Source organism: Crocuta crocuta, unplaced genomic scaffold (assembly GCF_008692635.1).
Source record: "Crocuta crocuta isolate KB4526 unplaced genomic scaffold, BGI_CrCroc_1.0 scaffold36, whole genome shotgun sequence".
In the NCBI taxonomy this organism is placed as follows: domain Eukaryota; kingdom Metazoa; phylum Chordata; class Mammalia; order Carnivora; family Hyaenidae; genus Crocuta; species Crocuta crocuta.
In genome coordinates, this window is record NW_027532203.1 from 15,347,225 (window position 1) to 15,373,262 (window position 26,038).

At 47.1% G+C, this 26,038-nt stretch overlaps 1 protein-coding gene across 1 annotated transcript in view; it reads left to right on the forward strand.

Moving 5' to 3' along the window:
* MYO5B (myosin VB) overlaps positions 1-26,038 on the forward strand; it is a 307,312-nt gene that overhangs the window by 163,520 nt on the left and 117,754 nt on the right. Inside the window, exons 6-10 of the mRNA XM_077777644.1 lie at positions 5,926-6,069; positions 7,598-7,679; positions 13,076-13,183; positions 16,795-16,904; positions 22,510-22,775. Of these exons, the coding sequence (XP_077633770.1) occupies positions 5,926-6,069; positions 7,598-7,679; positions 13,076-13,183; positions 16,795-16,904; positions 22,510-22,775 (710 nt within the window). The remainder of the gene's footprint in view (positions 1-5,925; positions 6,070-7,597; positions 7,680-13,075; positions 13,184-16,794; positions 16,905-22,509; positions 22,776-26,038) is intronic.

Consider the following 26,038-nt stretch of genomic DNA (forward strand, 5'->3'; position numbering starts at 1 on the left):
CAACTAACAGGACACAATATATTCATTAATAGTTCAACAAAAGCCAATTTCCATATCTGTTCTTATATGGATTGGGAAATGGTCAATACAGTTGGAGACATTTTTTACCAGGCAGATGTAAACAAACTTCTGTTACAGTGGTTCTTAAACTTGACTGGATCAGAACCACCTGGAGGGTTTGTTAAACGAGATAGCTGGGTTCACCCACGGTGTTTCTCATTCAGAAGGTCTGGGTAGGGGTCTTAAAACTTGCCTTCCTATTAAGTTCCTAGGTGACGATGATTCTTCTGGTCTGAGTACTACAGTTTGAGAACTATTGGCTGATGAAAAAGTAAGAAGGGCTCATTGGAAAATATGGATGAGTAAAAGGAAATAATCCACCTCCTAATTCTACAGCTTGCTGAGGGTTGTTCAACATTTGGATTTGTTTCCTTTCAGCTTTTTCACTGAATATTGCAGTCATAAGCCTTATCCCTTATATCACTGAGCTTTTGTTATGAACTGCCTTATATGCTGCAAATACTAATATTGTCAGACATTCAACTTGTTGATAGCCCATTTGCTCATAGCATTTATTCTAAGCCCAAGGTGGTGGTCTGGTCATGGCTTCATTTCAGAATGTGATGGTGGGCCTACCCTGGGCCATCTATGTGCCTGTAAATTGAAGCGGCTAAGATTGTAAGCTACAATTACCATTATGTTTCCTCTCAAATGAAGTGAAACCAGGCTTTCAGCCTTTCTTTCGCCCCTGAGATTCAAAACTCGGTTCATTATTAAGGTAGTTAAGTTTTCAAAGACAGAGTACTGCCCCCTTTTGGAAGCAGTAGATAGTTTTTCTAGGTGAGACAGAGAAGGGAAGTCCTCTCTGGTGACTGAACAAAGTAATTTTAGTCAAGATGAGAATTTAATGAGGGTAGATCACCACATTAAACATGTTCAAGACACAGGAAGATTTTTAAACTTGTTTTATGGTAAACATACATAAAACATACCATTTTAATTATTTTACATGAGCAATGAATGGTGTTAAGGATGTGCATAGCGTTACGCAGCCATCACCACCATCCATTTCCAGAACTTGTTCATCATCCCGGTTTGTACTCATTAAAGAAGAACTCCCTTTTCTGCCCCCACCCCAACTCTAGTAACTTCTATTCTACTTTGTGTCTCTATGAATTTGTCAGTTTTAGGTACCTCATATAAGTGGAATCATACAGTATTTTTTATGTCTGACCTATTTCACTTAATGTTTTCCAAGTTGACCCATCTTGTAGAATGTAGGAGTACGTCCTTCCTTTTTATGGTTGGGATATATTTTGTTGCGTGGGTATGCTGCATTATGTTAATCATTCCTCTGTTAACGAATCATTGGGCTTTTACCTTTTGGCCAGTTGTGAATGATGCCACTGCACAGTAGCCTGCAGGCATTGGAGTTCCTACTTGGGGAAAGTTTTTTAAATGATGGTAATCTAAAAAGATCTAACATTTCAATATCTATTATGTCCTGAAGGGGCTGGTACACTGCTGGGAATTCAGAGTACTTTGGCATGGGAGAAATGTGGGAGCAAAACACATAAGATGTGGTTAGGTCGCCGAGGTCTAAAGGGGGAATGTACTCATGAAGCAGTCTCCTCGCGCACCATGTCCCATGACTAAATGCTACAGTGGTTGGGACGCACAATGTTAAATTTCTGCCTTGTGTGAATTGGTACTTTGGAAACCATCCGGGTAATTCCTTAGGACTCAGTATGTCAAGTTATAGAATTTGGTCATCATAGGGACTGCCCCTTGACCTTTAAGTGTTACATTTGGGAGAAATCTTGGATATAAACATGGAAAGGGAGAATCCCAGCCAGGAAGAACTCTGGGTGGGTTAGGAAGTGTTGCTGAGTGGAGAAAAACCAGCTTCTGTGGTGCTAAAATCTAACTTGTCATGAGTCTGGAGTCTAGCTGGGCCCCCGTGCCAGGAAGCCCAGTCAGCTTTGTCGCTCCTCTGAGAGTTAGAGGCAGCTTAAGACTTGTCTTCATCAAGGGACAGCTGATGACAGATGATTCTGCTCCTGTCCTGGCTCAGGATGGCACCTCCTGGCCGAGCAGTCAGTTATGCTCCTGCATCATTTCCTTATTTCTGCACCCCAGCACTGCAGCCACCTCCTGGGGAGCCAGAGCTGAGGACAATCGTAGCCGGTGGAATCCCCAACCATTTGTACTAAGTGGCAGTTGTTTGACTTAAAGGCAACTCGGGTGTGGGTTGGGGTCACTTGCTCCCTGCCCCCCTCATGAGAGCTTGCCAGCATCTGGGCACTGATAAGTTCACAAGTCTGCGCTGATTAAGAAGATATTGGTAATCGAGAGACTGTCAAAGCAGGCCCAGGACCAAGATGCATCATGTGGCATCTTGGGGTGACCAGAGTCTGTCTGCACACAAGTCCAGGGACCAGAGGCTCCCCCAGCCTGGGATGAAGGAGGGCTAGGCATACGGTGAGCAAACGCAATATAGACTAAGACTGCTTACTATGTAATCTTGGAGATTTGAGTTTTTTAAGCTCAAGCAACCAGGCCTACAACTATTAACCTATTCATATGAGAGGCTGCACCCAAAATAACTTAGTTCTCCTCCTCCTGTCTCATGTGTCAACACTTGGGCCATTCCACACTCTCGAGTGCCCTGTCCCTGTGCCCACACCATGTCCATAGCTAGAAACCCTCCCTCCCTGCTAGCAGATTCTACTCACCCTGAAGACCCTCAATTTATGCTCCTTAAAGCTATTCTGGTTGTGCTGAGCATGGCTCATTGCTCCCTTCTCTGTGCTTCCACACTATTGGTATGATGACCCTCATTGTTATATAAGCCTAATTCTACTGAAATTCTTCCAGCCCATTTGGTCCCGCTACATATTTGCATATGCATGAACAATGAAGAAGGTGGTCCTCTTACATCCTGTGTGAGTGGTAGTGTATTCTGTCAGTCATTTTTGCAACTTCATTTTTTAAATTTATCCACGAATCATGCTATAGCTTTTACCAGCTTTATAGTGTCCCGTTGTGTGAACACACTACACTTTATCTCCTCCCCTATTAGTGGGCATTTAGGATGGATTTCTTCTCTTATTAAGTACAACCTGTATTGAACATTCTTGGAGTTCCTACCAAGTGTGATTAACCAGGTGTGCACTTGGGGATTTTTTCCAGGTGATACCCAGAGGTAGAGTTGCCAGACTGTTAGGTGCATGTATATTCAATTTTACTAGATGGGTCCAGTTACTTTCCAGAATGGTTTTTCCGGTTTCCATGTGAGCCAGCAACAGAGGAGAGTTCCTTTGTCCTCCCCTCTTACTCATTCTGTAGTGTCAGAGTTCTTAGTTGTGGCCCCTCTGTGCTGCTGTTTTAGTCTTCAGTTTTCTGATGACCATGGAGGTTATCTTTTCTTAGGCTTATTGGTCGTAGGAGTTTCTTTTGTGAATTTCCTGCCTCTAGCATTGCTCATTTTCCAGATTTTAACCACTTGCATCATTTATGCTTTTTTGTGGTGGTGTTGGTCTGTGGGACTCCAGGTTCACACCTGATTTTCTGTTATCATCTTTAACTTGCTTTCCTTATGCAGTAAAACGTTTTCTGAGTCAGGGTAACCAGAAAAATGTAGCCAGAAAAATCAAGGGTTTACAAGATGAAGAACTGCATGTGAGTCCTTTACACACAGAAGTTGGGGAGTCCTTCCTACCCAGGTTGAGTTTATGGGTTTTGTGGTGGTAAATAACCTTTTTGTGGGTGTCGTTACATACTTGTAAAGTATTTCCACATCTGTCATTTCTCAAAACAGCCCTCAAGAGGTGAGGAGCGTAGATCTTTTGACTGTGATCTTTAGGCCTTGGGCAAGCTCTCCCTAGGCCATCACAGGGAGTGGTCTCAGCTATGGCGCCCTTATTGCTGCCTTACAAATCATGGAATTTGAATATTTTGATATTTTGCAATTGAAATGCGTTTATGGAAACTAGGTTGTCTTTTACAGTTTTCCACAAACTGGACTTGGCTAATTGTATCCTCATGATGCTGGTGATGTTCCCTTTCTCCCTATGTTTCCTGTAAGAGGGCAGTAAAATTCAGAGGCTTGATTAAGTTGAGGCTGGACTGTTGGCACACATCTGGCACAGCACACTGGGTGTACTTGGGTGGCGAGTTGGATGTGTAGGGCGCAGGTGCTCTTGGGTTGAATAACTTCCTTAGTGCAAAGCCAGCCCTAGGTTCCTGCGAGTGAATGGTTGCATGCCTGAAGGTCTCACTTGCGTCACCTCAAAAATAGGAATGGGATGTTTTCATGAGCGTCTAGTAATATGATCTTTAAAAAAATTAATGTTTTATTTTTGAAAGAGAGCACAAGTGAGGGAGGACAGAAAGGGAGACACAGCATCTGAAGCAGGCTCTAGGCTCTGAGCCTGTCAGCCCAGAATCCTACATTGGGCTCGAACACATGAACTGGGAGTCCATGCCCTGAGCTGGAGTCGGTTGCTCGACTGACTGAGCCACCCAGGTGCGTCTCTTACTGTGATCTTTTTTTAATGTTGTTTTTTGTTTGTTTTTTTGTTTTTTTTCCCCTAAGAGAGAGAGAGAGCGAAAGAGAGAGACAGTGTGAGCAGGGGAGGGTCAGAGAGAGAGGGAGTCACAGACTGAAACAGGCTCCAGGCTCTGAGCTGGCTGTCAGCACAGAGCCCGACGCGGGGCTTGAACCCACGAACCGCGAGATCATGACCTAAGCAAAAGTCGGATGCTTAACCGACTAAGCCACCCAGACGCCCCTCTTACTATGATCTTTTAACCAGTGACTTGCTTTCAGCTATGTTGTTTCCCTTGTTCATAACAGATGCCAGCTAAGCCTTATGTAGTTTCATGATGTCCAGAGATCCCAGTAGTTCTGTAACTTGGATTTGGCTGAGAAGAGGTAGAGGGTGGGATGGGATTTTAGATTTTTCTTCAACCTCTGTGTGCCACAAATTTCCTCGACAACTGAAAATGTGTAGTGAATATTTTTCAACCACCTAAGAATGGAAACATCTGAAAGGAATTAAAATATTAATATATTCATTTTTATTAGTAATGTGATGTTTTATAGAAAGCAAATAATCATGCCAGGTTATTTAGCTGCTCACTTCTTAAATTATCCTCTGGGGGCACCTGGATGGCTCAATTGGTTAAGCATCTGACTTTTGGTATCAGCTCAGGTCATGATCTCACACTTTGTGGGTTCACGCCCTGTGTTGGTCTCAATGCTGACAGTGCGGAGCCTGCTGAGGATATCTGTCTCTCTCTCTTTCTCACAATAAATAAGTACATACATACATACACACACATTAAAAATAAGTAATTGTCTGCTCTTTTGAATGGCACCCATGCAGCTGCATAAGAAATGGTACCAAGGAGGTGATGTCTTCCTGATTTGATCTGCTGGGGAGATGCCGAGGGGTTGGTGTTGATCTTTGGCCTCTTTCTAGGAAATACGATTTATCAGTTGGGAATGACATTTGACTGCTTAGTCATGGAGGTCTGATCAGAGCACACAAAGGTTTGTTTTTCTCAAAAACATTTCAGAGTTCTTGGATACTGGTATTGGTTTAATAGCTCCAGTGTGTCAGAGTGGTGCTCTCGGTGATTCTCTAGACCTTTCCTTCATGTAGCCATCATATGCACATTCCAGGTAGGATAACTTGACAGAGTTCATGAATCAAGTCCTTACTCTCCCTGGCCATCCTTAGAAGTAAAGGAGGCAGGAAATGAAGTTTTGTTTTTAGCTCAGTCATGGTCATCCCAACAGTCGGGGAAGTCCTGTAAGGAAGGGAGAGAGGAGAAAAAGGGAGATGCTGCCACAAACCTACAGCCTTGAGATCAAGAAAGCTTTCCTGGTTTTGCATTACTTGTGCTTGTTCTGTGCAGGCCATCGGAAATGCTAAAACCACTCGCAATGACAACAGCAGCCGTTTTGGGAAGTATATTCAGATTGGCTTTGATAAAAGGTACCACATCATTGGAGCCAACATGAGGACCTACCTGTTGGAGAAGTCCAGAGTGGTCTTTCAGGTGAGTGGTGTGACTTGGGCCTCTTTGTACTTTGTCCCAGGAGTGAAGCTTACTTGGCCCCTCACCTGCCCCTGTGCCCAGAGAGCATCTCCTCTTTCATAGGTGGAATTGGATATGTTTGTTCTTGTAGTTTTCTTTCCTTTCATCAAAAAGTGTTTATTCAAATGCTATGGGCATTTCTGAGATAGAGACAGTGTGAACAGGAGAGGGTCAGAGAGACAGGGAGACACAGAATCCAAAATAAGCTTCACACTCTGAGCTAGCTGTCAGCACAGAGCCTGATGCAGGGCTCGAACCCATGAATCATGAGATCATGACCTGAGCCAAAGTTGGATGCTTAACCGACTAAGCCACCCAGGTGCCCAATATTGTCTTAAAGTGGATATTGTTTTTAGCTTCAGTCAACACACCTAATGAGTGCCTGTCACATATCAGCCCTGTGCTAGATCCCAGATATCTTTGAAGACTAAAATATTCTGTTGTTGTGGAATGTAGTCTTAGGATTAGGGGAATGTTGTACAGGGTCTCTGGGCTTCAGCTTTCCCCAGAAACTTTCTTACTTTGTAGGTTATATTTTTAAAAACCCAAAGAACACTACTTGGACATGCACCTAGCCTGAAAACAGGCTTTCTCCAGCCCCCTTTTGATGGTCTTGTACTTGAGCCGAGATGGTGTGTGTCCTGGTCTGAGCCAGCCACATGCTCTTCCCACCCCAAATTTGGCTGCCTTCAGAGGGGACGTCTGAGACAGCCTTGGCTGCTTCTCAGAGATGCCCGTCTTCATGGGGATGTTTAACAAACATCTAGTGAATTTTTTAACTAGTCTTAGTAGTTTTTTCCCTTTTCCTGTTCAGGCTTTCTCTCCACCTCCCAAATTTTAGTTCAACAGCCCCATATCCTTATCTCACTGCAGCAGAGGAAAAAGCCTGCTGTGCTGGGGATGGGTCTGAGCTGGCTGTGGCTTTGGCCAGACTCTTCTCTGAACACTCCTTGAGCTTTCTTCTTCCTTTGTCCATACCTCCTGAAGCTTCCCTCTGCCCCCCCACCACCACTCTGCCAGCTTAAGGCAGGTGTTGCCTGAGCATGTGCTCAAAGTCCAGTCTCAATCTTGGACTTGGTGTGACTACCCCGGCCTGTCATGATGGGCAAGGGCATAGCTCTGACTTAGTTCCAAGCCTCCCAGAGGAGAATGGGAGCCTCCTGCCGGCAAGTTACCATCTGTGCAGCATGAACCAGGCAGCACGGATATGTGAGCAAGTGTGTGTTTTCTGACCATTCATGGTCAACTTCCACTGTTTGTCAGAGAAAAAATAAACAAGAGGTTAAAAATTAAAAAATATCCAGGCTCAAGGAAGGCCCCATAATAGTGACTGGGAAATCTGGAGGTGGGAAGTGAAGGTAGCAGAGGCATAGAGGAAATCGTGAGCACCAGTCCTGACCTCTGTCACCCTCAGGATCCTGAGATTAGAACACATGAGGGGATGATCTTTGGGGTCACTGCCCTAAATCTGTTTAACTTTTCCCTCCAGGCAGATGATGAGCGGAATTACCACATCTTTTACCAGCTCTGTGCTGCTGCCAGTCTTCCGGAATTCAAAGAGCTTGCCCTAAGTACGTAAACGTGCCTGCGCCTATCGTCGGGTGGGCCGCTGCAGCACCAGGGGCTACGTCTGGGGGCCTGGAGAGGAGGAAGGGTGCTTTGCTCAAAGCCCTCCATTGGTTTTTGTCCCAGCGCTGCCTCCCACGTGGGCCTGTCCCCCAGACCTCTTTGAGCGTCAGTACCCAATCTATAAAATTGGGCTCATTGTACCCAGGCTGCCTGCCACAGAAAAACCGTTTGAGAGGATAAGAGGCAGGGGGTAGAAGGGTATTTTGCAGAACACAAGAGTTTCCATGCTGTATTTTGAAAAAAGCTTCCACTTTAAACTTCATAAAAAGGATCTAAAGATTTAGCTAATGTGCATCATGTAATGGTGGCCAATGAGTTTTAGGTCCTTTTTAAGGACGAAGATGAAGAAAGGGAAGGAGAGGCGGGAGCAGGATGAAGATGGACAGTTGAGTGGGATGGAGGATGATGGCAGCCACGCGCTCTGCTTTCTTCTGAGCAGGTGGGGTGCTGTGGCGTGCACATACCGGACTGTTGCAGGGCGAGATGGAGTGACTAAAAGTGCCTCTCCACGGAGTCATCTGGTTGTTGCCATCAGATAAAAACACAACCTTTCACTTGTTTGCTAATTCTGTGGCCACGGACTCTTGGCAAGTTTAGCTTGCCTGGAGACTGTGGATGTGGAGCCGCGGCAAAGCAAGAGGAATGAGCTTTAATTCTTGACCCCACCAACGGGGGGCGTTGGGGCCTGGGACCTTCCCCCTTCCGTGCTCTGGGACTCTGTAAGGCCTGAGTCCTCAAATCCATCTCCTGAAAGGTATGTGATGTGCACAAGCCTGGGGGCCTCGCAGCATCCTACGTGTGCCAAGTGTCCTGTCTCTGGCCTCGTGTGTGTATTTTAGGGAGGGGAGGGGAGGTTCGGCAGTAGCAGATGGTGTGACGAGCTGGGTGTCTAGACAGAGGCTGGGTGGTCTTTGTGGAACTGTGAGAGAAGTAGACTGCTGAAGCTTTGCTGTCTGTGACCCAAATCCTAGCTGTGTTGAGGACCTGAACCCAGACCCACCTCTGACTGCTCCAGCCTAGGTTCCTAGTAGGTAAAACACACCAAGTGGTTTAAACTCCAGGCTCCCCTCATGACTCTCTGCCTCACTTAGGAGTTCCTGCAGCATTAGGTACCTGGGCCGTGCAACTCAGCCTTGGGTCCTTCCTTTGTCTGGTCATTGAACCGTATGTAGGTGGTGGCAGGTACTGCAGATGTTGTGCTGAGCATAACCATTGTGGGCCCTGCCCTTGGCTTACAGGCGGTTACAGCAGAGAGCAGCAAGGGTGTGCTGAGTGCAGCATAGCCGAGGTGGGGTGGGAGGTTCCCAAGGGACATGAATTGAGCCCCAAAGTAGGAATCCTGGGATGGCATATATTATGCTGGCTTTCTGCTGTACTCTGTTCAGTGTTTGCAAATTGGAATCTTCCCTAGTGAAGCTATAAACTCCTTGAGGCCAAGGAGTGACAGCTGCAAGCCTTGTTTGATGAGCACCTCCCTGAGCTGGCACCTTGGGCTGTGATGTTGGCTTATGGCCACAAGTGACCAGGAATGTAGGCCACACTAAGGGCCTTTGTCACCCACCTCTTTCCTTCCCAGAGTGGGGACATGGGCCTAGCTAGATTCCTCAGAGCCAGTTTGCAGGGGATAAAAACTAAGGTCATTTTTATTAGAAAAATGAACAAGTTCCGGCAAGGTACTATGTATTTGGTCCCAAGTAACTTTCAGGAAATAGGAAAAAAGCCCAATTTTTTGCACTTAAGTGCATTGAATTAAAAAAATCTTTTTAAAAAAGAAGCTTTTCCTTATCCTTTCTTAGCCCCCTCTTTGGGCCTCTGGCTGGAGCCGTTGAAAACTACCTAATTCGATCAATTTCTTGCGCTGTTTTTACCTGTGTGTGCCCTCCAAGAACATCTTGGAAGAAAGCTAAGGGGTGTTGATGAGCTCTTGTGCTCAGGGTCGAGGGCTGTGTTCGGCCTCGGGGTGCGTTGGCTGTGAGCTCTGAAGCTTGACCTTTAGTTCTGCTGATAACCCTGGCTGAGTGGCTGGAAACATGCAGTAAATGAGGGACTGGCCAGCGGTTCCTAGAGGATATTTAGACTGCCTCACCTCCTTCCCCTTTTTCTTCACCTAAAACATGCTACTTAACTCTACAGAAGTCTCTGCGAGACCCCTGGCCCAGCAAGGGGTGTGTGCATTTGGGCATAGAGGAGCAGATCTGCAGCCAGTCGTCTCTCTTTCCCTCCGCCCTACCCTATCGTTGGTGGCCTCTTGCATTAAAATGACCTCAGGATGAGATTTAAAGAAAAATACTCCAATGAGTGGCTGCAGTGTTAATAAATGTGGTAAATGGAGGTATAATGGGCTTATATTTCCTTGAATACAGCCTTCAGCTAATGAGGAATAAGTTCTTTTTCACTTATATCAGTGTATTGATAGCTTTATAAAAAGCCTCTGTTGCCTCACACAGTTGGAGCCTGGCCTCCCCGGTGAGGTGCTAGCCCTCAGCCGTGGCCCCTGAGGCTCTAATCACTGGGCTCATGCTTCCTCTGTGGTCCATACACGTTCTGCTTCGGCATCTGCCTGTTGAGTCAGTTACTAGGGGATTTTGTGTTTTCTCTCTATTTGGAAATGCTGAGTAAAGAGAGAGCCAACTGGAAGACAAGAGGTGCTGCTCGGATGAGATGGTCAGTGATGGGTTCCGAGGCTGGAAAGGAGAGCCAGGATCCCGGGCGGCAAGCAGCTGGCGGAGAACCCTTTCCTGTTGGGATGTCTCTTATGAGGGTCTAGAATGTGATGGGGACACAGGTGATTGCAAACCTAAAAGGAGCTGATAATCTTTTTTTTTTTTAAATTTTTTTTATTTCTAGGAGAGAGAGAGACAGCGTGAGCAGGGGAGGGTCAGAGAGAGAGGGAGATACAGACTCTGAAATAGGCTACAGGCTCTGAGCTGGCTGTCAGCACAGAGCCTGACACGTGGCTCGAACCCACGAACCGTGAGATCATGACCTAAGCGAAAGTCGGACGCTTAACCGACTAAGCCACCCAGGCACCCCTGGAGCTGATAATCTTGATTGCGCTCAAATCATTTAGCAGAGTGAGCTGTGACTGACCTAGGGGACTCCCCTCCCTCTGCAGTGAGCCAGAGGAAGTCCCCTGCTGGGCCTGAGTTTGGGAGCTGGCAGCAGGGAAGGTGAATGGTCTGTTTGACTCAGAACATCAGGCTGCAGGGCCCTTGCTGTTGACAGTGAAGGGTCTTGGTAGATGCTGAAAACACCTCCTTTCCTCCAGCAGCGAAGTCTGGTTCCCTCCTTTGGAGTCTCAGCTACCTATTTTTCTGGTGTGTCAGCTGATAACTTTTGACAGTGAGTTAGGTTGTGTTTATGGCAAAACCATGTCATAAACCACCATCTCCATGATAGGGTGATCAAGTAATGGGCCCCCAGGCCTGGGCAAAGTCTGGGGTGGGGGGGTGTCTCAGTGATCCCTTCAAGCCCTATGTCCCTCAGGACATATTTTTCCTATCTGAAAAATAGTAATAAATATGTGCACTCATCTTCACGTGGGCTCTGCCACGTCATCAAAGGGAGGTACTTTGAAAGCTGAATGAAGAGGAAAAATGAATGGATGCTTTTCATAAGCCTTGGAAACTGTTGTGCCCTGTGCCAGAGCCTGTAGGGCAATTAGATATTAGAGAGGTGAATATGCCACCTTCCACAGAGACCTGCTGTGACTTCTTAACAGTTCACCTTTGCTGTGGCTGCCAGCACGCCCGGGGCTAAAGTCCTTCCTCTTCCTGCTCAAGTGCTACTCCTCTATGAAGCCTTCAGCCATAAGCTACAACTTGGCTCCTCATTTTTGTGGGCAGTGCAGGTCCTGGCTCGGACTGTGGGGGACAGGTCTTGGGTCTGAGTTCTGCCACTTCCTCGCAGCGTGCACTTACCGGATGAGTGTGGCTTGGAGCAGGAAGTACAAGGTGGGGAACGGAAGAGACCAGAAAGGAGAGGTAGACAGGGCCACTGTGGGCCTGGACCCCAGGGGTAGAGCTGAGGAATGACAGCGAGGAAACCGGCAGATCTGAGACCAGAGATGGGAAAGCAGCCCTGAGTCCAGAGGGATGGGAGTAGCCTGTGACTGCTTCACAAAAGGCCCTGGACATTTCTTCAGGATGTGTGACCTCTGTTTTCAGGACATGGGGGTGGGAGGGCCTCTCTAAAGGGCTTTACATAGGGTTGCAGTGTGATCAGAGTTACCAGCAGTTTGAAAGTGGATTTGAAGGGACAGGAGAAGTATGGAGACTGGAGACAGCCCCCAGACAGCAATTGTTGAAGGTCACACCCAGGCGATGACCATGGGAATGGAGCAAGGAAAGAGAGTCAAGAAATTCTTACTGGATCAAACTGGCAGATCAGGGTGTTGAGGGAGGACTGAGCATCACAATGAAATGGCCTCTAAGACTGTTTAACTGATGCACACTCAAACCGTGTGCACTCAGATCAAGGAGAAGTAATTTGGTCTTTACAGGAGATGAGCACCAGCCAGTGTCCAACTTTGTCATCTTGTCAAAATCAAACATTGTACACTTAGAAATTCCAAACAGTGGGCAGGGTTGTATTCCACAAAGGGACTGTATTTTATGGAAAATGCGATTTTCTGAAGTAATTCTGATGAGGTGCCCTTGTTAGCCTAAATGCCGACTTCCTGCCCTGTCCTGCAGATTTTGCCCAGGGCTTGTTGCCGTTTTGCCCCCTGCTGAGGTTGACTGAATCCTAAGGCAGCACCGGGGACCCTCCTTACCACTTGTCCCCCAGGCTATTATCAGAGGGCTGACTGAGGAGGAATTGAACTGGAGGGGAGAGCAAAACACAAAAGAAAGGTCTCAACTCACTTTTATTCACATGTCTGAAGAACTCAGGGGGGCCCAACTTGGTAAAACAAAGGAACAAAAACCCACGGCCCCTTGGGCACATTGGTGCCCCTCATTTGTTAAGTGAGGCTGTGAGACTGAGATTAATGGTCGTGGAAGTCTGATGTCAGGGTGGGTGTACATCTCCTTGCGTACCAGATCCTCTTGAAAGGCAAATCTGTGGTGAATCCTGAAAATTGAACTACCCATGACTTAGGTTCACCTGTTTTTCACATGCTGGTTTTATACAAACATAACAATGCAATTTGGGCAGCATAGCGTAACGTTCTGTGTTTCCATATCCGGTTTTCACTCTATTTGCCATTGTCCATGAAGATGGCCTCTTAAAGGCTTCCACATCGGCTGGGAATAAGATTTCATCTGGGATGAGTAGAAATCCTCTTGGGTCGTGATCAGGGTAAACCAGGGATGCCTTTTTTCCTCTCCTCCCACAGCGTGCGCGGAAGACTTCTTCTATACCTCCCAGGGAGGGGAGACGTGTATCGAGGGTGTAGATGATGCTGAGGACTTTGAGAAGACACGGCAAGCCTTCACACTCCTCGGTAAGCATCTCCTGAGTGGGGAAGTGCCCGGAAGATTGATTTCACGGAGAGGAGAGAATCATGACAGTGTCCCACTTGGCCAACCTTGGCAAGCTGATAGGGAAGCCCTGTTGCCCTTCACAAATGTCATCCCCCTTAATCTATCCCATCCCTTGGGTTCCGAAGTTTAAGACTTATAGCTTTGTTGATCTGTCTTAAAAATAAGGGGTTGTGAGTTGCTCTCTTAGGCACTGCAAGACAGCCCTCTTCGCTTCCTCAGGCCATCAAAGCCGGTGGAGGAAAACAAAAAAGAGCTACATCCTCTTGTACTGTGGTCTGGGTTCAGAGGCCATGTGTTCTGGCAGAAAGAGCGTGTCTTTTGGACCAAATCACTCACGTACCACAGTCGTGGGATCCGAGTTGCAAACAGACTATAAAAGTCTTGGGGGCACTCCTAATACAACGGTGTGTTCTCACCGTTTCTGCATAGAGGGTAACGGTGGCATTCTTCAAGATTTCTTTGTCATTCTGGGCATAAAGGGCCACAGAGTGAGAGAAGACTCCTCTCCCTGCCCATTTTTGTGGAAAGAGGAGCCCAAAGTGGTAAAGTAGAAGGCAATTTCCGTTTCCCGAATGAGTCAATTCCTGGGACCCACAGCCAGAAAAAAACAAAATTTAGCAAATCAGCCTGAAATTCATGAAGTGGCTGAGGATGGCCCTTGTGTTTTCCCCAGCCCCTTCTGACAGAGGTAGCCATTTGGCTCATGAGTCCTGTGACTACTCCAGAGCAGCGTTTCTTAGGTTCTTTGATGGGAATCTCACAAGTCTTACCCAATGTCCAAATAAAACCTGGCCAACCAGGGAATACCCTAATCTCAATACGGGTAGAACCAGGACTTTATGTGCTGAAATCTCAGTGCTGTTCACCTGTCTGGGTAACCGGTGGGGAGACACAGTTTGTCTTTTGTAACCCGTGAAATGATGAGGACATAAAAACCACAGTGGTCATTTCAACAGTTGGTGATTATTAAAAAGAGTGTAAGGACTTGAGTGGTGCAGAAATAGCGGGTGCTAAAGAATAGCTGCTCCTTTTAGGGTGAGGAAGAGCGGCTAATAAAAGATCTGTTACTTGGCTGAGAGGTCAGTCACTTCCAGGAGCCCGTGGTTATTACACAGGTGAAGAAACCTGCCAGAGGGCATGGCCATTGCTGGTTTCCCCGGGAGCCTGCAGGTGCCTCAGGGTGTGGTGGGCCCCGAGGGTCTCAGAAGCAGCTGCTAATGGGGAGAATATGGCCTATGGACATCACAGTGGCTCATCTGGGGAGGTTGCTGTGTTGCTGAGATGAAGACTAACAATAGTGTTCAGAACCAAGAGCAGGCCTGTCCCCTTGCTGCTCTTGTGTCATTCATTGAGTCACTACCGTGCTCTTTGACCAAGCTGGATATTCCACCAGTGGGCAAAAGGGAAAGACAGGGTCTACCTAGCTCCAGTATCATAAAGCGGGGCGGATTTGAAACTGAGAGTAAATTGATACACTTAATGGTAAGCAGGGTAACATTCTGCCCAATTTGCCAGGAGGAGGTCCCTGGAGGCTGCCCCTGTGTTGCTGCTGTCAGCAGTGGGCACGTATTGATCCGAGGATAAGTTGGTTCCTTCCAGGGCTCTAAGGAACTTGGGGACTTTTGTTCACAAAGCAAATGGCATTTCCAGATCTATTGTAATAAGCTGTTCTTCTTTCCTCTTAAGTAAACATGTCCACTTTTTTACTCAGGGGTTGGCAAAGTTCGTTGAAGGACAGGATTATAAATATTACTTGGGATTCTTTGAATCATGTGGTTTTTGAAGCAGCTAGTCAATTCTGCTGCTGTAGTGTGAAAGCCATAGACAAAACATAAATGAATGGCCATGTCTGTTCTAATAAAACTTTATTTACAGAAACACACCGTGGGCTATGGGCCATAGATTGCCAACCCCTGTTTTACTCCTTCAGTTATATTGTTTGATTTTTATTTGCTTGTCATAGTGAAGTACTGCTTATTTGAGTTGTGGATAAAGAAGCAACTCTCTGGTAAGTATAGTGCAGGAATCCTAACCATTGTTAGGGTTTAATAGTCATTTGATGTCTACTACTTCTATTCCTACCATGACAGGGTGGTGAAGGCTTTGGAAGTTGACAAAGCATTGGGTCCTAAGGATAAGTGAAGGAGGGAGAAAGGCGATCTGTGCTTTCTGGGAGGGTCCCAATGCCCACTTCCTGACTAGTATTTCCAAGAGGTCTTACTTGAGAGCAGGACCCTCTTTGCTCTGATCCAAAACCTAGTACTCAGCTCCCCCAGATGGCTGTGCAACCTCAAACCCTGTCTTGTCTGAAGTGTCCACCTCTGGCTTTTAACCTATCTTCCTTCCTTTCTTCAGTTTTACTCAGTTACAACAAACTGGCCTTGAGCTGTTTGTTTCTTTTTTAATTAAATTAAACGAGACTAGGTATTTGAATGGCTCCTGCATTTCTGTAGACATTTGGGAATTCTGACAGTCCAGCACTCCTCAGTTCACCTCCATCATTCATGTTCCTCAGCACCTGTGTGCCAAGGCAAGAACAGGGATTCGTTATATTAGGGCTATTCTATTTTACAACTTCATACTTAAAAAAAATGTAAACCCTTGCGCCTATGAAGCTTAAACAATAATGGTCGTACATTAGGAAAGTCTAGAGTCCATTTGTCCAGTTTATGCTTGGCTTGTCCACTTTGTGGGTGGTTTTTCATCCTAGTGTTACGTCTTTACCTTCCATTTATGTAGGTGTCACTTTTTTTTTTTTTGGCCTGAGTAAAGTATTGCCTTCAAAATAACTGCAGCTGGAGAGACACATGGGAGACCATTGTATTATTTCTTAAACTGTGTGGTAGGTCAACTGGTGTTCTGTCATTCTGTGGCGTTTATTTTTCATAAGTCTGATTTTGTCATGCAAAAATAAATGATCATGCCTTAAATCTAAAGATAACATTTTAAGAGATCATCCATGTCTTTGATAACTAGGTGCTCAAATAAATGTGGCAACAGGTGTTGGCTGCCACAGTGGCCGCAGGTTAGGGGTGTCTGTCACTGAAGGAGCGTGGAGCACGGCCCCAGCTGAGAGCCAGCTGGCTGTCCAGCTCCAACAAGTGCACTCCGAGAAGTGTCTCCTCCTCCTCCCCTGTTGGCACTTGGGATATGGGGCACAGATGTTTGGTGGATATTATGCTCAGAGAGCAATGACTGCAGATAAATGGCCACTGTTATGAAACTCATGAAAACATCCATAAAGTGTTTGGTCGAAATGGAGTCTAAAATGAGTCTGCATGATTGCTGTCTCTCCTTTGCTCTTGGAGAAGTTAAAATGGTAGCGTAACCCATCTGGTCTGATCAAGACAATCAGAGTGAGGTTATTTCCCTATGAGTCCAGGAAGCCCCTTTGCCCTCTGAGCTGTTACTATGAGTGGTAATTACCTGGTGAGGAGCCTGGATCATTTTAGGAGTCATTGACCCAGAGAGGAAAATCAAACTTTTTTTTTTTTTTAAGTCCTTAAAAAAAGGGTAAAATGTCCTTTGTATCCTACCATTGGATGTTGAGTGTTATTTTTTTTTTTTTCAGGAGTGAGAGAATCCCATCAGATAAGCATTTTTAAGATAATTGCTTCTATCCTGCACCTTGGAAATGTGGAGATCCAGGCTGAGCGTGATGGTGATTCCTGTAGTATATCAGTAAGTTGCACACCAGAACCCAAGATAAAATGTACACCATTGACTCTGCTCTTACAGTTTTATACAACTGAAATGTGTCTTTACACTCAGAGGACACTCCGAGGTTATTTATCCTTAACAGTAATGGTTTCTGTTCTTGCTGATAATTTTTTAAAAGAACACATCCTGTTCAGATCAGCTGCCGTCAAATTTTTATCACCGAGATGGGGGGAAGAATTTAGTAGCTATTAAATACATTCTTTTTTTTATGGATTGCTTTTTTCCGAGTATGCTGAGGTCCATGGAATTCCACAAAGTGTTAGCAATCCATGAGTACTTTCTGAACTCCCGACTGAGGTCCATGCAGCGAGGAGACAAAGGTCTGTTGGACATCATGTTTGGTGACTGTCTCCAAGGAGCTTACAATCTAATTGGGTAGACAAAAGATGACCACACTTGGCAAGATTTTGACGGCATGATGCAGAATATTGAGAGATCTGTGTGAAAGTATTAGAAACTGTGAATTACTCCAAAAATGCTCATAGTGACTGTTGTTTTCCTGGTGCCCAATGTAGCACCAGATGTATGCTAGATAAGGAAATGTCCAAGTGGGTGGATATTGGAGCGGCTCCCAGTGCTGTCCTGGAGACAGCAGCTGGAGTGTGCTCTCTGGCATTTGGGTCCGTCTAGGCCCAAACCCCCATTCTTCCCTTAATAAGTGAATCTGCAGTTGTTGATTATAGACCTTTCTTATGCCCCTTAGTGGCTAAGTCTTGGGGAAAGTACAAAATATGACTCTTGTTCCCAAGGACTTAGAAACCTAGATCTTGGGAAAAGATAGAAGACAATACTATAGAATACAAATGTGGGTATGTGTCCATGCCTCTCACACCTGATGCTTTTTCAGTTGAACAAATAATAACTTTCTGCTCTTTGCCTAGAGTTAGGGCCTATGGGCATATCAGAAGCTGAAACTGGCCCTGCCTTTAGAGACAGGAAGCTGGAACTGTAGTTGGCACCTGGCACCCCCTCTCCCACTGTCCCATACATTTTCCCTGAAATGGTGTTGGTGGTGGGAGGTCTCTTGGGACCATCAAGTTTGCCACCATCCTCTGCATGGAATCTGCCCTCTCATGAGAGCTTTGAGGCTCGTGCACCGGGGCGCAGTTTGAAAAGAGGGAATGTTGGAGCTGAGCAGTGTCGGGTGACCATGGATGACATCAGGGTGTGTATGTTGGGTGGGTGGGCAGTGAGGTTGGCGGTGATGGTGCTATGAGAGCACCTGGGCAGTGCAGGGAGGCCCTGTGCCTTGGCAGTGTGGGAAATGCAGGCCAAGCACTCCCCTAGTCTGAGGCCTTTGGGCCAGTGAAGTATTGCTCCCATGGCTTTTTCTTTGTGAGGAAGGCATAAAGGGTCTGTGCCAGGGCGCCTGGGTGGCTCACTTGGTTAGGCATCCAACTTCAACTCAGGTCAGGATCTCGCGGTTTGTGGGTTCGAGCCCTGCATCAGGCTCTGTGCTGACAGCTTAGAGCCTGGAGCCCGTTTCGAATTCTGTGTCTTCCTCTGTCTCTGCCCCTCCCCTACTTGTGCTCTCTGTCCCTCAAAAAATGAATAAATATTTAAAAAATGTTCTAAATGGTCTGTGCCTCACTCACACATGTACCCCGCTAAATGTCCCTTGGTTCTGTAGGGCAGCCACGTATGTCCTGGTGTCAAGGACAGCTGAGATTAGGAACGTTTGCTTTGAGAAAATCCTCATTTGGGTTGGCGAGGTACAGGAAAAGTGCACGTTTCCAACACCCCACACCTCCCCTAGTGTCTTCCTCCCCCATCATGGACTCTTACAGCATCTGTACCTGTTCCGCATGGCAACAAGCATGGTTGCAATTTTGCATTTTCCATGGGCTGGTTTGCCACATATCTCTCCCATGAGAGTCCACAGTCTACAAAGGCAGCTACTGTTTGCTAATTATTATATGTCCAGGGATGCCTGGATGGCTCAGTCGGTTTAGCATCTGACTTCAGCTCAGGTCATGATCTCACAGTTCGTGGGTTTGAGCCCCGCGTCGGGCTCTGTGCCGACAGCTAGCTCAGAGCCTGGAGTCTGCTTCAGATTCTGTAACTCCCTCTCTCTCTGACCCTCCCCTGCTCATGCTGTCTGTCTCTCTCTCTCTCTCTCTCTGTCTCAGAAAAAAAAAATTATATCTCCAGCACCCAGGACGGTGCCCAGCACTTTGTAGGTGCCTAAGGAGTGGATATTTGATCAATGCTGGTCTCCTCTATGAAACTTGAGGGTCATGTCTGATGTGCTCTTTTCTGACCTTGGCACATGTGGGCACCCACTGAGTTTCTGTAAATACTGCAGGAAGGTGGGGATACCAAGGCTCACACCTGAAGAGTGGATGGAGGACACTGTTATGGAGGGGCGGGGAGGAGGCCTGACCGGTAGAAGTTAGGACACCAAACGGAGCAGGAGGCCCTATCGGGGCTAACAGGAAGTCAGGTTTTTGAGTACTTGGTCTTTCCTTGTCCTCCAATTAGAGGCTGTGTAGAGAACTTGTGAGTGAGGGCTCGAGTCAGGACTGCCAGGGTTAAATCTTTCTGCCACTTACTGATAGTTAACCCTTTGAAGTCTGCTTCTTCATCTGCAGAGCGCAAGTGATAGGATCTCCCTTAGCCCAGGGCTCACATGATTGAGTTCTTGACTGTTACCCTTGTTACTAGAGCCAGCGTGGACCTTCTGGGTGATGCTGTTCCTTCACAGGGTTGGAAAAACTAAGACCCGGAGAGGAGATAATGACAGTGACAAAGCCACGTTGGGCCCCAGCCCTTGTTGTTTTCCCGGTGCCACTGCCAGCCTCGCGTCTTCCAGCTACCCCCGGAGCTGAGGCTGCCCTTGCCAGGTGCCTCTCGCAGTGCTGGGCGCACGCCGCATGCTCAGGAAGTGCTCCACTGGTGCAAGGCTCTCAAATGGATTTTGGTTTATTTCTCGGGTACGTGGGGTGGGGCTCCTATTGGAAAGGCTGTCTGTCCATACGAAGTATGCCTTCTGCTCAGTTGTTGTTTTTAATTAAAGCATGAAAATGTGCTCCACGATTGCCAGGGTTACCTTGGAGAGGCAACAGCATGCGATTACTTGGACACCAGAGGCAATTTGTTTCTCAAATTTGGCAATATGGGCCCATGAAACTTAATCTACCTATGATGCTGGCTATTTTTAATGGATTTAGCATCATTTAATTAAGCTTAAATGTAATTGCACGATGTTCAATCAGTCTCAGGTAGCACCTTTAATCACCAGTCAGGAGGGGTAGTGGAGGGGCAAGCCACATCCCACTGCGACAGATGGGAACCTGTCCTGAGGTGGTGATCCATCCGTTCCAAAACTGGTGCTTCCGTCTCCACTGTGCTCACCTGGGAGGTGCCGGGGGAGGCTGGGGAGCGAGCCAGCAGGCCTTGGGCCGTCTTATTTGCTGCCAGTAGGCTATCTACTGGATGTCAGGGTATCCAGCTGCAGTGCTATGCCTCACAATTAAGGATTTCTTGGAAGGAGGTCAGATTAAGAGGTTGGACTCTGGCCACCTCTGGACCTGTTGCTTGGCAAGCAGTCCCCAGGCATTTAACACTACCACGTACGGCTTTCTGTCTGGGGAGAAGGCAGGCAGGCACGGGTTGCTGCAGAGAGAAGTGGGGCTGTGGCAGCCCCACCTGCTGAGTGAAGAGACAGGGCCTCCCCATGGCTACCCAGCCCAAGCTGAATCTTTTCACTGGCTGGATCAGGAGCTCTGAGCGGCAGTCAGGGGTGCCTCTGTTCCCCTCATTTTCTCCACCTGAACAATAAGGGAGATTCAGTTAGAATGATGGTGCCCAAGGAATTGTCCTCCGAAGCTGAGCCCTAGCAAATTTTTAAGAAAATAAGTGTTCTTGGGTCAATTAAGCTCTGGAGATGCTGTATTAAAATAGGTCTCTTAGTGCTTTCAGGGTTCATTAACAGAAGAGTTCAGCTGTGTCTCTGTGGGTGCCGTCCCCCTGCCCCTCTAGTTAGGTAAAGCCAATTAATGTGCTTTGGAACTATGCTCCACAGACCACGTTTTGGAAAAAAAGGTGGCCTTACTGACTTCTGGAGCTTCTCTTCTGCTCTGACATTCTATTTTGTAATTGTGTTGGTTTTGGCTAGATGGATTTTAAATATCTGTAGGAGGAAAAAAAAGTGGCCTAGGGAAATGGTAGAGTTATCTGCGTTTTCATCGAACTCTCAAGCTCTCTTTTAAGTCCTCCAAGGCAGCTTCATCAGAAAATGAGTCCCACAAGCAATGTATGGCCATTATAGAAGGTGGCACATCATGTTTTAAAGGATTCCCTTTCAGCCTGAGTTACTAAGCAATCCAGCAGGCTCGTGGCCGAGTTACAGCTTTCCAGGGGAGATGATTTAGAGGAAGGAGCAAAGAACAGGTTGGTGTGTGTGTGTGTTGGGGGGGGGGGGTGCCCTATGTGAAAAGCAAGGAGTGTCTGACTGATACGAGTGAGTGAAATAAGACCAGACCTGTGACTGATGTGTTTATCAGGGACATGAAGGCCAGGTGCCGTGATTGGGACTTTGGGTAAATGGGGGTCGAGGTCAGAGACAGCTGGGTTCACTGGGCAGAAGGTGCTCTGAGTAAGTCTCTGGAACTGAGCTGCTTCGCTGTGTAGAGAAGGGACTTCATCTGTAGGAATTCCTAGTTTTCCCTCCAGCTCTGAAAGGGTGGTGTTACCAGTTAATGGTGTTCCAAGTGACTTTCTCAGGTCAGAATTCTGTATTCTAACCACTTGTCCTAGCTTTCCACCTTGATTGGCTTATTTTCTCCTCAGGCAGCAAGTGCTTTAAGAGTATAACACCAAGTGGGGCACCTGGGTGGCTCAGCTAGTTAAACATCCAACTTTGGCTCAGGCCATGATCTCACAGTCTGTGGTTTGAACCCTGCATCGGGCTCTGCTGACAGCTCAGAGCCTTGAGCCTGCTTCAGATTCTGTGTCGTCTCCTCTCTCTGCCTCTCCCCCATTCGTGCTCTCCCTCCCTCCCTTTCTCAAAAATTAACAGTAGAAAAAAGTATAACACCAAGTATGTATTGCTTGATATCACTGAAGCTAAGGCAGCTGTTACACCAGTTGCTGGGTTAAGGGTAGGGCTTGCACGTGAGGCCTTCTTTCTAGGCTGTGGGGTCAGCCCTACGTGTGGACTCTGCAGATGGAAACTGTGTATAATTACTGCTGCCTTTCGGCTCCTCATTGGATTATCTGTCCCTAAATCATCAATTCTCATTCTGCTGCCTTTGCTCTGGGATTCTCTCCTGCCTGTCGCTAGGTAGCTGGCTGGTCATAGAGGGGAGGGAATAGGAAAAGTTGAGAAAGCTTTTGTTTTTGAAGCCCTGATGATTTGGTATAACGATCAGTTTGAGCAACATTCTCTGGGCTCCGCTTGTCCCTCCACTCAGCCGTGTGAGAGCGTGTGAGCCTGCTGGTGCTGCGGCTAGGAAAAACCTGCTTCCACCGTGCCGGGTGGGCTCCTTCTGTCCTAGGGGAGAGGGCACGGTGGCGGGCTGGCCCTCCACTCCCCTCCTGAAACCATCTCCCATGTCTCTTCCAGCCTCAGGACGAACACTTGAATAGCTTCTGCCGACTGCTAGGGGTGGAGCACAGTCAGATGGAGCACTGGTTATGCCATCGAAAACTAGTCACCACCTCAGAGACCTACGTCAAGACTATGTCCCTGCAGCAGGTGGTCAATGCCCGCAATGCCCTAGCCAAGCACATCTATGCCCAGCTGTTCGGCTGGATTGTGGAGCACATCAACAAGGCCCTGCACACACCTCTCAAGCAACACTCCTTCATCGGCGTCCTGGACATCTACGGGTAGGCCTGCTTGCGTCCTCCTACACGCCACCTGATGGCTGCGTCTTCCTGCCAGCATTTCAGAGTTGGCAGGGCGTTTGGAGGGCTCCCCAAACTCCCGGGATTCTCAACCCGGGGGAGTGTGAAATGTAGGATAGAAATTTTTTTTTTTTTTTTTTTTTTTTTTTTTTTTTTGCTTGTCTCTGTGACTGGGAGCTCTACTGGCACCTAGCGGAGGGGATGCTAGGTGTGCTGGAGGATGGTTCGAAGGAAGAATGGACCCTGTGAAAACCCCAGTAGCTTTCCCAGTGAGAAACCCTGTAGGCTTCCATCTTCACAACTGGGAAACCAGCCCAGAGAGGGAAGTATCTCACCCACCATTGGACTGGAAGCTACTATGAACTTAATTTCAGGCTCTGACTTGGAGCTGTTTTATTCAAATCTACCATTTGAGCTCCTTCACTCTATGACCAGTCTAGATAGTTATTGCACTACCATGTGATTTTGCCCAGCACTGTAAGACTGATGTGTGGGCATTCTTGTGGCTGCTCTTCCTTTCAGACTTCCAGCCTAATGGCAAGAAATGTTGTTCGTAACTGTGTATTTTGCAGGGAAAGGCAGTTTGGCACAGTGGAAAGTCTACTTGACTGGGCCTCAGGACACAGGTGTGATAATCTATGACTGTCACCAGCTTGCTGGATGGTTCTCTACACATCACAGCTCCTTTCTGGTCTTTTGTTTCCATAGCTTAAAATGAAGCGTGGAGACACAGTCTCTTTGAGGTTCCTTCCAGATGCTTCTAGAGGTGCTTGAAATTGTATGTATTGGTTTGCAGCCTTCCTTAGCCATATTTTATGACCAATGCCTTGCCCTCTTTAAGCTAATAATAGATTGAACCCTCCTGGGTCTGTGTATCTCAGAAGTCATGTCTTCTGTCTTAAAATAGAAATTCGGACCCATGGAGGTGCAGAGTTGTAAGACTAGGAATACTCTAGTGGAAACAACTGCTGAGTGGGCTGATGAACTAGGACTTGCCTTATGGTGAGGCTGTTATAAAGGAGAATCTCCTGGAAGTGGCCACTTGCCCATGCAAAGACAGGCTGTCCTACTTATGTCTCTACTGATCTTGCTCATCGTTGGGTTTCTAATCAAACCATGATGCATGGTGTGGAGGAAATGGAAGAAGGAAACTTGATTTTTTGGCATCACAAAAGCCGCCTGCTGATGAGTGAAGTCACATGCCTGAGCTGCGTAATACAAGAGGCAACAGAAGAAATCGTAGCAGAGTCCATATGAGAGGGGGAGGGGTTGGACACTTGGTGCTGGGTGAGTTTCAAGGCAGGAGTGGGCACACTTATTGGCACCATCAGGGAAAGCTTAATGTGAAAGGTGAAGTCTGAACTGGGTCTTTTAAAGGGAGGGAGTAAAATAGGGGCGGTGGGGAGACACCTTTGGAAACCTGAGCACAGGGACAAAGCACAGTGTGGAAGGGAAACCTTCTAGCTGAGGAGCAAACAGTGGAACATCACCCAAGGGTGGGAAGGAGAAGGATGAGTCTGCTCCAGGGCACTTTGGGGTTTTAGCTGAACAGCCAGGTGCAGGCCACCCCTTTTCCTGGCTGGCTGAGCACCTGCTTTGCACTCCAGCCACTATAGTTGCTCTGTGGAGAGCACAGAACAGTCTCTGTACCCTGGGAGAGTAGCTCCTAGTGGTCCGTAACTCTGTTCTCTCTCGTGAGCATTTTCAGGTAATTGGGTTTCCCTCAGAAAAACTGACCTTTAGTGTTCCCTTCTGAAGTAAGACCCAGAGAAACTCAGACTGCATCGTTTTGACCGGATTCCCTTAATAAACCTGGGCAAGAATCTAATTTTACGGAGTTTTTGATCTGGGAAGACGAACATGTAGACTCACTGTTGTGAATTGCAAGTAAGACTACTGTGACTTGAGGGGCGCCTGGGTGGCTCAGCTGGTTAAGTATCTGACTCTTGTTTTCAGCTCAGATCACCATCTCATAGTTCATGAGTTCAAGCCCTGCGTTGGGCTCTATGCTGAACCTGCTTGGGGTTTTCTGTCTTTCTCTCTGCCCCTCACCCCCTCTCAAAAATCAATAAATTTTAAATCCCCCCCCCCCCCCCTTTTTTTTTTTTTTTTTTTTTTTTTTTTTGNTTTTTTTTAAGTATTGTGACTTTGGTGCTGCTGACACTGAGCTCTGTTTTGGCTACCTACTATCTTAGCAGTGCTGCCTTACATAGATGGTCATCCCTTCCCTGGGATCTGCTGTGAAAGGCTTTGCTCACTGGTGGGGTGTCACACTGCTGGGTCCAGAGATGCTGGCTGGGCTCATTCAAGCTGGCATTTTGTGCTTATATTTGCCATTTACTTTTTATAATTGAGTCTGTTCTAAGGTCCTATCCCTGCCCAGAGGGGAGAAATCGATTTCAGGGAAGTCTTGTCTGTGATTGGAGAGGGAGATTGAACCGTTGTGGGGTGGAATCCTGGGATCCCCATCACCACCTCTTGGGGTGACCATGAGTTCTTCTGGGAACATCTGATAGCTTTCCTCCAGCGAGAGAGCAAGGTCCCCTTCAGACATGCTAATATGCTTTCTTTTCTCTTTTTTTAAATCTTTCATCTTTCTCAGGAGCTAGTTTCCTTTTTCAGACTGTGCCACAAAGTGGACCTATTCACAAACACTTGATTCTCCTCTTGCAGAGGCAGAATGCCATGTTCCTCTATACGCTCGATGTGGTACCACATTCATGCCCTATTTAGGTAGAGTTCAAGATGGCAAGTGAGAACCTACGGGGTAGGTTCAGAGTTAACAAGCTGACTGTCTCTCTGGGCCATTTGTTGCCAAGAAAGCACTTAGAGACATTCCCTGAATGTAAATCAGCGTGCTCCTCAGCAGTCATCTGCCGAGAAATTACTGTCAAAGTTTACTCCGGCCCAGGCTCTTTTCTGGCCAGTGGGTGTGTAATGAACTCCTAGGAGGTCAAAACCAAAAACCACCTCGGGAAAGCAGGTCACTTGGACCTTGGAGGTCCTGTTTCTGATCCATCAGGTCAGTGACATCATTTCTTCATCCGGGAAACAAAATGACAATGCTTGGTAGAAGTCTGAGCTGACCTTGCGTTGAGCGGTTGGTAGAAGTCCGGGCTGACCTTGCGTTGAGCTACTCACTGTCCTCTCCCTTTTGCAATCCTGGTGTGTTTCTGGCTCATTTCATTTGGAACTTCAGACACCTTCCAGGAAGCCACTGGGTCTTGGGGAGGGGGGGGCATGCT